General features: G+C 42.7%; 2 protein-coding genes across 6 annotated transcripts in view; both read right to left on the bottom strand.

Annotated features, from left to right (window-relative positions):
* LOC147254121 (transmembrane protein 120A-A-like) overlaps window positions 1-4,569 on the bottom strand; it is a 35,737-nt gene extending 31,168 nt beyond the window's left edge. The window contains exon 1 of the mRNA XM_086215682.1: window positions 3,750-4,569. The gene's annotated coding sequence lies outside the window, so the exon portion shown is untranslated. The remainder of the gene's footprint in view (window positions 1-3,749) is intronic.
* Window positions 4,570-6,690: 2,121 nt separating this feature from the next.
* hip1 (huntingtin interacting protein 1) overlaps window positions 6,691-13,318 on the bottom strand; it is a 46,969-nt gene continuing 40,341 nt past the window's right edge. For 4 of the 5 annotated variants that reach the window (XM_086215673.1, XM_086215676.1, XM_086215675.1 and 1 more), the window contains 7 exons: window positions 12,243-12,336; window positions 11,135-11,235; window positions 10,825-10,930; window positions 10,546-10,669; window positions 10,341-10,402; window positions 8,952-9,069; window positions 6,691-8,852 (listed from right to left, as the gene is read on the bottom strand). In XM_086215673.1, coding sequence (XP_086071799.1) covers window positions 8,842-8,852; window positions 8,952-9,069; window positions 10,341-10,402; window positions 10,546-10,669; window positions 10,825-10,930; window positions 11,135-11,235; window positions 12,243-12,336 — 616 coding nt within the window. In that variant the 3' untranslated portion in view covers window positions 6,691-8,841. The remainder of the gene's footprint in view (window positions 8,853-8,951; window positions 9,070-10,340; window positions 10,403-10,545; window positions 10,670-10,824; window positions 10,931-11,134; window positions 11,236-12,242; window positions 12,337-13,318) is intronic. The other variant, XM_086215674.1, reaches the window with a different exon arrangement.

Here is a 13,318-nt window from a genome sequence, read left to right as displayed (position 1 = left end):
ACGACAATTATGTCCACATTTATTGCAGCAGCTGAAGCCTGCAAGTGTGTGTTTGACTCAGTCGTTTAATTTCTTTAGCATCTTTATCACGCCAGCATTTAACATTTAAAAAAGTTCAAAACCATCCTGGCTGAAAGCACAGAGACATGCGGCGATGCAGATGCAGTCTCTCCCTCGCTCTCTCTCACACACACACACACACACACACACACACACACACACACACACACACACTGCATCATTCAAAGAAAGGAGGACAAATAAGGACTTGTGTTTCGACATGGCTTTGGTTCTTTCATGCTGCCTCTGGCCTGCGGACTTTCACTCTCTCACACACACACACACACACACACACACACACACACACACACACACACACACACACCTCCACTGCTCATTCACTTCTTCTGACGGAAACATTCACATCAGCACTGTACATGTTTCCATCCCCTCTGACACATGTTGAAGGGAAATTTTGCTCATTTTAATCCACCACACTGCACTGTTCCCAGCTATTGAATGCAAATGACTCTTAAAGCAGATTTTGCTTCAAATACATTTGTAACTATGTAAGAGAGAGAAGTAGCAGGAGTGCTAATGATATCTGTTAAACAATAAACTGAGGATTTATTTCTGGATAATAACGGTCATAACAACAGAGAAGCTGCCACACACATTGATTCTGTGGATTCTAGTCCATTGAATTAGTGTCCTTTATATTCCTCCTCCCTCCCTCAGGCTCCATTCCTGAATTTTTTTTACACCATTTTTGGTTATAAATCATCCATTTTTTTAAATCTACCTTTGTACATTTGTCAAAGATTTAAAACTTTGTTTTAAATAATTCAGGAAGCAAAACTGGAAACCTTAGGAAACAGCATTAGAATAGCAGGTGGCCCAGTATAAATTTGTAAAAATAATAATAGTTGATATGTTTCTCTGAGTTTTAATAACGCATACTTTTGGAATAAGACAAGTGGATCCCACAATGTCAAGTTACTTGCGATCTTTTGTTATGTGTTCATCTAAAATTGGATCGACACTCAAGACTGAACCACAAACTGTTCACCACTTCTTCTTCTTCTTCTTCTTATTGTTGTGGAAACATTTGGTCCTCACAGATGCAGGAGTTGAAGAGCAAACTCACACAAAAGCCTCTAATGGCTCACAGAGTAACCATCCATCATACACAGGCTAACAATTTCTCTCTCCCTCTCTCTCTCTGTCTCTCTCACACACACACACACACACACACACACACACACACACATAAAACCCACCACTGTGTGACACTTTAGTACCACTGAGGGAAAAAACACAATTCTAATGGCAGCCACAAGCCATGTTATGATGCCACCGCGCCTGATTAATTGCTTTAATTTTCTCTTGCAGCTGCATCACACAGACAACACAGACACTTCATCACTCCACAGTCGGTCACTGGAGACACAGAAAACAACGAGCTACTGCTTCGTCGCAGCCTCACTCCATGAAAACGTGTTCTTTACCTCTAAACTTTTCTGTTAGACGCTTTGAGTGGCACCGCTGCCAGATATTGAAAATCAATAGCAGGCCATGAAGCTCCTAAAAGCTGCCTCTTCCTCCTGTGAGGGGAATCATGGGCCCCTGAGGGAAGCAGAGTGGCGTCTGCTTGTTTGTTTACCCGGGTAGACGTGCCCACAGCCCTCAGCGGAGAGGGGAGGGGTATTGTTCTCATCCTGTGACCTCATATCTATCGTATCGGGCGTAAAAAACAAAACAAAAAAAAAAACACGGCGACAGCTTCGCAGGACGTGGGACGGTCCTTCAGATAAACAGTAAAAGCATTTACAACACAGAGCTGCTCCTCTCAGGTATCTTTGTGAATATCTTCACTCTCGTCTGGGACTTCTTTCCTAATAATCCATTTTCCAGTGCGTTGAGTGCAGAAGTGAGTGGCCCCAATTGTCTCTTTTAAACAGTACTTTCCAAAAAGGTTTTTTTTTGCCTTTCAAGTACTCAAAATAAAGTATTTTAAGCTCAAAAAAGACCTTTTTCCTTCTTGCATTACTTTTTTTGTGATTCCAGAAGTCATAAATCATCAAATTTAACATGAAGCTAACAGCGAGTGACAGTTTACGACAGCAAAACAGTCCAAAAATGTCTGGTTGTAAACTCTCAAGTGTATCTTCTGGCGTAATCTGTCTATTCTTCATCCAGCCGCATGTCTAGTAATCCAAAACACTTTGATTTGAGCTAAAAATTAACTCTCCGTTAGCTTCAAGCGAAATAAACATGGCCAGCTCATTCTGCATTCTGGAGTCACACAGAAGTGACGTGCGAGGGAAAAACATCTTCACAAGCTCAAGACACATATTTATGAATACTTGAAAGGCAAAATACACTTTTTTGGATTAAGTGATGCTTTGAACATGAATACATTCACTTTACATATGTTTTTAATCTCACTGAAAGAACAGTCTGAATTAATGTGGTTTAAAGCTGTTCAACCAGCATTAGCGTGAACACATCATTTATAATATATGTGATTTTTTTTTTGCGAGTCAAACAAAGTCAAAACAGACAGGAGGGACAGATGTCGCTGTGTGCAGAGCGATGATAAAACCACAGACGTCTGAAATCTTTTGTCTCCGAGGACATCAGTTGTCTGGGTCTCTGGGCTGCACCACGCTGAGCTCCTCTCCCTGACAACACTATCAGAACAAACAGATGCTGAAGAATTAATTAGAATGAAAATACCTGCTCCGCTGGCTCTAATTCAGCAGTAATTATGCCGCGGTGAAACACACGACAGCTCTTATAATTCAGCTGTTTTCATGCGGATCAAAGTCCAGCTTATGTCGACTTGGAGCATGTCGAAGTCTGAACGCAGCTGAGAGCTGCTGATACGCTCATCTACCGGCCTTTAATCTGCCCTGCGTTGCTTCATTAACGTCAAATAGTGTTTCTGGAGGGAATGAGACTCATCAATCTGAATGTCACAGCCCAAAAAAAGTTCTTGGGAGAGCCCAAAATACCTTGGGAGGAAAAGCTGAGAAAGCTTTTGTAATTTTGAGTTTGAGGGGTCAAATGCAACTCTGGGTCCCCAAACTACAGAAATGGGTCAAATTATTTTAATAAACCTCACCCTGAATCACACATTTAGTCTTAATTAATCTACCAGCAACATCTCTTTCTTTGTATTTTCCCACCAGACAAGATCCAGTGTAAAAATCTTGATTCATCTCTACTGATGATGATAAAGTGGTAAATTTATAAGCCATGTTGGTAATTATCCCTTTATCTTCATTTCCCAGTTTATTCCCTGCATATGAAACTTTTTTTTTTTTTTCAAGGCGCATTTGGCAATGATGAAGAGCAAGTCAGAAATTATAGCGTCAAGGGCGAGAATGACCTTGAACTTTCACTTTTATTTATGACCCCTTCCCCTTCAAAGAACTAAACATTAAAATGTAGTCCTCATGTAGTTGGGGATATTCACTCTGCAAAGGATGAATATGGCTGATGTGGCAAAAACGTCTCTCATCTTAACCACTGGGAATGTTTATTTCTTTATGAAAAAGTCCTAAAGGGAAGCCTTTCACGAGACCTAGAGGGAACCAAAACATCTCCTTGCTGCAATTTGACTGTTAAACCCACAAATTGAAACATAATGAGGACAAATTGGGAACTTCAAACCAAAAGAACTTAAGGAGGGTGTTTTAAAACGATACTTCAGCCCAAAAAAAAAGTGCAATTCAAGTACTCACAAATAGTTGTCTTGAGGTCATGAGGGTAGTTTTCCCTCCTGCATCACTTCCAGAGCATCCAGACAGACTGAGTCACGTATATCTAGCTTGAAGCCAGTGGTGACCCATAGCCAACAAGACTGTCTAAAAATTGCTGTTTCCAAACTCTCAAACTCCTCCTTGGCCTTAATCCATGTCCTCTGTTCTCAAAACCACTTCCTCCGGTGTCTGGTTTGCTGCACTTCCTGTCTTTGACCGTTTCTCACCTTTTTTGAGGGCTTCACCTGTCTCCCGTCAGTTCATTAGTTTCCGTCACTCACGTCTCTGTTCCCAGTGTTTCTTGTCCAATCGGCTCCTCCTCTTGTTCTCAAACCTGTTTCTTGTCTGATTGTTCTTTACTTTTTTCTCTTTTTCTTGTCATCGTTTTGGGATTATTGAGAAGAGATTTTTGGTTCTTCATTTCCGCCCTGCACCACCACAACCCGACAAATACAGTAAAATATGGAGAAACGTCGCTTGACCATCTCTGTTGGCTGTGCCACAGAGGGGCTGACTCAGGGATGTGTGTTAATATTTGAGGCCTTACTTCATCTTGGCTCACACACTGTTGTACTCATTAACCTTCAGTGGAGTGAGGTTGCGGTAGCTGTCTCCTTCCATGTCGGTGACTCTGAGCGATCACCTGTACCTGTCAGCGTACCTGCTGATTCTACAGCTTGTCATCACTGCACGTTGTGGAGGGAAGACAAACACTGACGCTGTAGCTGCTGCTGCTGCTGCCGCCAGGAGACCTGCTGTAAGGCAGCCCAGCTCAGGACTGCAGAGACTATAAATAGACCAGCTTGTCTTTCTCACTAGCACCACCCACCACATTACCCGTGTGATGGAACAGCAGCAGAGAAGCAAAAACAAAGCACCACTGCAAACTGCACCGCATTTAATCAGATCAGAGGTAGAACCTGCAGATGGAAGTGAACCTAAATGACGGAGAAGAAGAGATCAATAACTGGCTCACTATGAGGAAAATTAATATCTTAGACAACACATTTCTCCTGCGGTGTTTCCACTGTGACGAGCCAGGGAACGAGAACTGCGCACAGCTCGTTTTTATTATTTGTCTTGGTGATGCATCAGATAAGCAGCGTCTAATTTTGTGCCTCATTCAAATATTTCCCAGTCAAAAATGACTTAGTTGACGATTCATCAGGAGCTCTGTCTAAACGAGGTGAAAGTTCAAATTCACTTGAACGCACCAGCCGACAAGGAATTACTACCCTTTTCCCACAAAGTTGCTGATAAACTATAACATAAGTCATGATCCATACCCACAAACATAGCATTTAGCTACAGTAGCAAGCTAATGCAAAGGAACCAGGAACTGCAATAACCGATAATATGCATGAACAGAATAATAGCAATAAATCCATCCGTCCATTTTCTATACCGCTTATCCATTCAGGGTCGGGGGGGTGGAGTTTATCCCAGCTGATAGCGGGTGAGAGGCGGGGTTCACCCTGGACAGGTCACCAGTCCATCGCAGGGCCATCAGGAGCAATTAGGGGTTCAGTATCTTGCTCAGGGATCCGTGGACATGGTCACCGGGGGAAGTGAGGATCGAACCAGCGACCCTTCAGTTGCTAGACGGCCACTCTACCTCTGAGCCATGCAAATGATAATATAATGTGTTTAAAGTGGAAATGAAAGAAATGTGAAAGTGTTACGTGTGTTTTGGTCAGTTTTACAGCTCAAGCGTCTTGATTTATAAAGAATATTTGTAAATTACTGCCAGTGGCGAAGAAGAAGTACCGCATTTGTTACTTTTGGTTGTCCTATCTGAACTGGGAGGTCAAGCTTCAGTGTGTCAGGAAGTGAAAACTCCTAAAACCAGTTACTCTAACAGGTGGAAGCTGGTTTACGGTTTGTGTGCAGGCCGGAACGAAAGCCCAGTTAAGTGACTTCCTGCAGCCTCTCTTCCCTGGCTGGTCTCCTTCTACCTTCAAGGTTTGTGTTGTGCTAAAATGACTAATGATGCAGTGGGGAGCGTCAGACTTGTGTTGCTCTTCCTGAAAGCGGTTCTGAGGTTGTGACCCTGAAACCTCTGACCCTTGACCCCCAACGGAGGCCATCAAGGGGTCCAGGAAAGGGGGGGGGTGAGAGTGTGACTGAACAGCGGAGAAAATACCAGTGGATCTCCATTAAAAAGGCACCTCTACCTGAACATTTGTGAATCAAAATTGGTCGATGAAGCGGACGTCCCGTCTGAGAGCCGGCCCCGTCTGTGGTGGAACCTTTAGGTGCCACACAAGGGCCAAACAAAGAGCTCGTCCCTAAAGTTCTAACTGTCCTAAATAAGTTTTGTAAGAATGAAACTTTTGAGGGAAACAGGTTGGCGCGGGTTTGAAGCGGCACTAAGAAAGCTGGGTGATTTTTTTTTTTTTTTTTGGTCTCCAATTTGATTTTAATGCCAACGAAGCACTTTGAATAGCATGAGTCAATACTTTTACTGGAAAACAATCTACTCCCCAAAAAAATCAATTAGGTGCATTAGAAGTTGGGTTCTGCTCCGACGGAGTTGTGAGGTTATTGCTCCCGTAAAAGGCTGCAACTCTCTTTTCACACACACAAACGGCCGATTGTAGCTGAAACTGGATCATCTTCCTTTAAAGCTGAAATGTAATTACCCATCAATCGTCTCGGAATTCACTGAAGCTTCTCACGGTGTTGAATCAGCAGATCAGCTGAGGCATTTTATCAATCTGATTGTTACGTAACGTTAATCTATATTTCCAAGAACACTGAGCACATGAACAAAAAAAAAAAAACAAATGCAAAAAAAAAACAAAAAAACAGCTGAAAAGGACAAACAGTCTGAAAATAACTCGTTTCATCATCCACGCGTCCCACTTCAGGAATCACATGTCCCGACTGTCAAGAGCACAGAAACCACAGTCGCACTCGCGCCTGTATTAACCAGTTGAAATATTTATTTTTAAAAACTGAAAAAATAAAAACAAACCCACCAACATAGTTTTAGTATATCATACAAAGACATATTTCAATGTTGCTATGTGAGTATTTGTTTTCTCTACAGTGTGAGGCAGTTTTGAAAGGCTGGCTGAGCTGGTAGGACTACAGACACAGACCCGAGAGAGAGAGAGAGAGAGAGAGAGAGAGAGAGAGAGAGAGAGAGAGAGAGAGAAGAGAGAGCGAGGAGAGAGAGAGGTTAATAACGATTTGGGCAAAAATACAACCAATCATCACTCAAGGTGCGTTCAATTAATCTCCAAAGACACTTGAATGAAATACAGTTTAAACAGGTGGACGCATTCCTTCTATTCAACCGTACTTTGTCATTTGTATATTCTCATGAAATGTGTTCCCATTTCAAGCAGGTGTTGACAGCTTAAGTCATTGAAGATGACAACAACAGTACTGCAACAACACTTGCCGTGAATGTTTAGGAATAAAATCTTTCCCCAGTGAAATACCTCACTGTTTTTGTCACTGGGGTGTCTGCTGCTCCACGCGGCTTAAAAGCAGATTTACCGGCGAATTCGTTTTTGACCAGCGTCTGTTACATAACCAGAGTGACAACTGCTGCTTTATTATTATTGTTTTTTTTTGTATAAGTTTTATGGAGATAACTCAGCTGGAGCTGAGCTCATGTTAAGACACAGAGAGAGAAAGAGAATTGCCGTTATTGTCGTCAAGAAGAAAGAAAAGTAGAAGGGTCAAAAAACGGGAAGGCCTACTCGTCACGGTCAATCTTATGAGTCTCAATAGCAAAATCTATTAAATTACAACCTCTTATTGAAAGAATGACCTCTATGTGAGTGATGAGTGGCTTTCATTTGCACCATTTTATATCCCAAAACAATTCAACTGAATTCTTCTTTTTTTTTTTTTTTTTTTAGATTAAATGACAGAAAAGATGATTACCAACAATAGAAGGCTTATATCTTATATACACAGCTATGTGGTCTTCAGGAAGCTTATGAAAACATCTCTCACTGTGGCGCTGTCGCGCTTCCAATCACCGACATGTCTAAAAGTATGCACTGATAAAAGGCTGTCAACTTTAGGAAACAACCCAGTTGCCAGACTTGAAGAATTACAGGACAGAAAATGCAGAGGACCCCCCCCCCCCCCCCATATAAAAAGATTCGTTCAACAGCTGACAGAGGAAATGTCCGATAATTGCTTCCATGTCAGTCGTATTTAAACAACACTTCTATACTTGTCAGACCTCCCATGATGCACTTCTACCTCTGGTTTAGAATGAGGTCATCGCGAGGGGTTTTAAAGGAGGGAAACCTGTGCTACTTTCCTGAACTGACAGCTCGTCTGCACATCGACAGTTTAGAGTGCTTGTAAGGGTTTCCATGCAAGCAACTATTTAAAAAAGAAAAGGGGAGGAGGGAGAGGGTGTGTGAGGGCGTGTGTGGGTAATTTAACAGTCACGGTCGTTACAATGGCGAGGAGGGTGGAAGGCAGAAAGTCCAGTGAACCGGTCAGAGAAGCGGCATGGACTTAATAGGTGATAACTCACAGTGAGAACAGAATAGCAAGAAACTAGGGAGGAGGAGAGACGTCAAACTGCACGACAGTTTAAAAGCAGCCTGCAGCTCATGAGCTCAAAACATCGGACACAACACCTCTTTAACAGGAGCATGCCATCTATGTTACACAGAGACATGATGGGGGGGTGGGGAGTCGGGGAGTCAGTCACCCTCTGAGAATTTGGCCCTTGTGCAGTGGGTTGACTTGAGTAGAACTTGTGCTCGTAGTGTCTCCGCAGCACAGCGTGCTGGTTACAAACGGGGATTCGCGGAAGAAAAGACAATAAATTAATAGTAGAACAGGTCGCAGTCGTCACAGTCCTGGAGAGGTGACGCGAGACTCCGACACCCCCGTCACCGAGCCCTCGGTGCTGTCCTTGTGGAAGAATCCAGACACGGGTGGGGAAGCAGGTATAGAGAGCAAGCACCGTCTCATTTGGCTTTGATAACGAACAAAAAGAAGAAAACAAGCAAGGAAGAGATTGAAATGTGTGTATAAATAAAAAGAGGCAGACAGAAGCTTCTTCTGGTAGTGGAGAGATGACGACGGGGTCTCAACCTGTCCCTGAGACAAAGGTGGAGACAGTTTTCAGGGTTTTTTCCCGGAGGAATTTTTCTAAAGGACAATATTTTTAGAATATGTGGATTTGGCAAGCATCCTCACCTTCCTCTTCAGCCCCCCAGCCCTCTGCCACTCCTGCCAGCTCGTAATGTTTCTTTCTCAGCTCGCCGAGACGCTCACGCTCCTTCTGCAGACGCGTCTCTAACTCCAGCACCAGAACCTGAGAGAACACACACACACACACACACACACACTGGAGTAAACAAATCAGCCTTTTCTTCAATGAATCTAAACAACAAAGCTCAAGCTCATCCGATTGGTCCATTTCATTTTCTGTTTTTCCACTTGCAATATTGTGGTGGTGTGACGGCAGGTATTTTCAAACTACATTTATAAAGCAACTGTAATCCTTTTTTACTTTATCTACACTTCATTGCTGCATCAAAGACAACTCGGAAGTTGAAGAAAAACAAGCTCAGAGTTGGAAAAATGACTTGAATGCTTTCTTACTCAAAAAAATTCTGAAATCCATCCAAAACTTGAATTTCTCTAACTAACATCATGAATGTAGAAGACATAAAAAACAAATGTTTTGACTTTTAACTAATAAGTAACTGTGATTTATTATGCATTTAAGTACATTTTGTTGGGTGACTAACACAACAGGAAGGGACAAGGTACAAGTAAAAAAAAAAAAGAACAAAAAAACAAGACAAATTAAAAGTTAGACCTGTATTCCTTACTGAGTCTTTATTCTTCACTACTATCTCATCATGTCCTTTTTTGGCAGCTGTTTTCCAGCTTAAAAGAGAAAACTCTGTTCTACCTGTCAAGTGGCAATTTTGATTTTATGAGAAGATAAAGTTGCGTCTTCGCTGCTGGAGAGGTCAATCACCAAGCTGTTTGCTAAAACATCAACATACCGTCTTCACAGGATATAATACGTCCAACACTTTGTTCCCCAAACAGTTAGAAAAGGTTGAATTATTTTACATTTTCAAATGTTTGATGTGATATGCAATGTTTTTGCTGTTTTTGATACAAAAATGAAGTCCGTGCCAAATGAGTTTTGAGCTCAGTGGGTCAATGTCTTCTCTCTAATTTTCCTCGGGTACAAAAACACTTTTAGCAGTCTCTATTTACACAGGTCCGACTGCTGAAAACACATCAAATAGAAGCCCTCTGTGCATTTACAACACCAAGCCTTGTGCGCGCGCACGTGTGTGTGTGTGTGTGTGTGCACGCGGAGGCTGAGACCTTCCTGCTTTCCTTCTTTGCTTTTCTTTCACTGTGAGGAATCAGAAGCAGCTTCAGTCCCAGTGCAAGTTTCATGAATGAGTTTAGATTCAGCATCCCAAACGTGAACGATCAACATATTCTGTGACCTGTTTGCTTGTCACACATCAAAGTCATCTGATCAGAAGTCTTCATTAAAATCGGTCCTCAAGTGTTGGATTTTTTTTGGGTGTTTTTTGGATGATGTGTGTTTACCTGGGCGTCCATCTCTTGGCGTTTGATCTGGGTGAGAGTCATGCTGGAGAAGTCCATCGTATCTGCATCACAGCCAGAGGAAAACCCATCAAATATCTGCAGTACTAGTAAGTTGGACTAAAATTAGAACAAATACTACAAAAACAGATCAAATGCCAGGTATGACACCAACACTGGGGGCATACAACTGTTCAAACTTGCTCACCTTTATCCTCAATCTGAGATTTCCCAGACTTGGTGGAGGCAACGACAGCAGCGGTGGCCTGGGTGACGCCGCGGGACGCCTGCTGCAGCCGATGCAGGTTGGCACTGTCTTTGTCTGCTTTTACCTGCAGAGACATTCAGAGAAGGACTGTGACACTAGACTGGCGTCCCTCCTAGCGGCTGACATGTTCCTGTGTGGAACACAAGGGAGCGCTACGAGGGAGGGGAGTGTCTTTATGCCGAGGAAACTCCACAAGTGAATTTTGCTGGTGTTGCTCACCTTGGAAGCGGCGACTAGCTGAGCTGTGCTGGCAGCAATTTCATGTGAACACACCATCAGCTCCTCAAACTTGCCTTTACCCTGCACCACCAGATCAGCAGCATCCCTGAAGGGACACGAGGCAAAAATAATCACTTCCAATCAGTGTTAAAGATGGATTCACGATTCCTTATTCACTGCTCTACTTCCTGCTTCAGCTCTTCATTCTCAAAGCTTCTCGGGGTAAATACAGCTGTTTGCTATAAACACAGCCATTTCCCTCTTAGACTCTGTTATTAGTCAGAGCGACTCGGGGGTAGCCGCTACTTACACCATGACAGTGGCGCCCCATCCAACTGCTTTGGAGGCAGAGATCAGTCCCTCAGTCCAGCGAGAGTTCTTGGCGTAAAATTCCTTGGTGGAGGCTGCCCCCTGGTGGAGAAAGGGAGGAACACTCAAACATGTTAAACGGCACATTGAAGTACGAGCGCTCTCGTACGATGACAGCACCTTTCGTTGGATGTTGTGACATTTGAAGTGTTTGATAGGAAGCAAATGACCGATATTATCGAACATGTGTTTCATTTAGGCAACAAAACAGCAGCAATATGTACGATGACACTCGAAGTAAGCAAGCAAGGGAAGTGGTCAATGTGATATCACTCGTATCACAGGAATTAATTACATGTGGACTGCCATGAAAGCACATAACAGGTTTGGTTGCAGGAAGAAACCACAGATCAGCTCATAAACAGCAGTAATATTAGTAACAATGGAGCCCTTAGCCTCGAGAAAACCTGGTAAAACCTTTGTTCAACAGGAAGGGCGGTCTTTGAACATCCTGCTGCGTTACAGGAAACAACTGGAGGTGAAGAAAAATACATGTCTCGACATCAGCACCTGTGAGATTATGATTTAATCTCAGTCATACTGGGCAGGTAATTATCACTGATCACTGCTGTTAACTCGCTCTGTTGTAACATCTACTAAAGTGACGACCGGGTGGATTCACACCCACCAAACAGGAAGAAACTTGTTGTTAAACCAGGAAACTGGTGCGAGACATTCAGAGCGAACGTGTCCCAGGTGTGTAGGACACCTTCACCGTCACGTAACACAACAGCAGAAATGTTGCGGGATGAGGAAACGAGTTCAGACAGTGATATTAGTGGACTAAAAGGATGCATCAGCTCGCCATTTTCTCCTTTTGTGTCTGATTCAACCTTTTCATCTTTAATAACTCTGCCAAGATGTTTGTTTCTTTTAAGGAGCTTCTCCTCTGTTAAACATTAACACTTTCATGTCAATTGTCTTTTAGGGAAACAGGGCTATTACAACATGATAAATACGTGACTATACAGTTGTGTACAGCCAGTTTCTATTCAATTAGTTGTTCGGTATTTTTGTGCTGATGAAAGGAAACCAGCCGTGTAACTCACCCTTCCACTCTCCACGATGTCCCTTTGCAGATCTTTGGAGGACAGAATGAGCTCCTTGATTGCCTGCATCAGCTCCGTGCAGGATGCCAGGATCCTGCAGGGGGCGACAGAGTAAAGGACACATGCTGACATCCCGGACTCTTTCTACAGCTGCTGCAGGAAACACCAAGGCACCTGCAAATATCTTGAATGCAAAGGGCTCACTTTAGTCAACTGGCGTAGCTGCATGGAACCATCAAACATGACATGTACAGAGTTCTTCAGTCAGGTCATTGGGTCACGTGTGCACAACTACCACTATTGTCCAATATGTTCAATTGTGCAAAAATGTGAGGGCATAAAAAAGCTGTTCAAAGAAGCACCTGGTGCTACTTTAACCCTCCTGAATCAGCAACTCCAGACTCACGCAGGATTCTGACAATAATATCAAAATAATATGTTTGATAAGAGCTTCATGAGGACTGAATGGGATTAGTAGAGGATGGAGATGCGCATGAAGTAGCATTGCTCCTTCCTTACCATTAAAACCAGCCCATCATTTGACTGTAAACCGGCAGTGGTGCTTCCATTACTGAGGCAACAACTTTCCTTTCCAACACCCTTAATGAAGTCAGTGGGGAAGAAACCAAGTTTAATTGGCTTAATTTGTACACAAGAAATTATTTCTCAGATGAGCTGAACAATAAATCATTTTCTGTTTGTTTTCAGGATTCGAAAAAGAAAAGATTGCTAGATGGCACCGATGTTTATATCAGTGAGAGATGAAAGCAGCTGCACTACGTGTGTGTGCGTGCGTGCGTGTGTGCGTGCGTGTGTGCATGTGTTCTTAAGATGATTTATGAGCATGAATCAAATTATTACTACTGGTATTTTTGTTTGGAATGGAGTGCCAACTATCTGGCCAATAATGTAATTAGGATTTCTGAACATCTGAGCTTCACTATGAAAAATAAACCAATTGTCACGCTGCTCCAGTGAAAGGAGAACAATAATAATAATCATCATCATCATAATAATAAGTATGATACAGAATTCTTTGACTAGTTTAGAAACATCAAAACAAATAAGTACAAACT

The sequence above is a fragment of the Aulostomus chinensis genome, chromosome 10, assembly GCF_037954235.1.
Source record: "Aulostomus chinensis isolate RoL2024-O1b breed Wild chromosome 10, RoL_Achi_v1.0, whole genome shotgun sequence".
NCBI lineage: Eukaryota > Metazoa > Chordata > Actinopteri > Syngnathiformes > Aulostomidae > Aulostomus > Aulostomus chinensis.
Note: the sequence above shows the minus strand (reverse complement) of the source record. Positions and strands in the feature narration are given on the sequence as shown.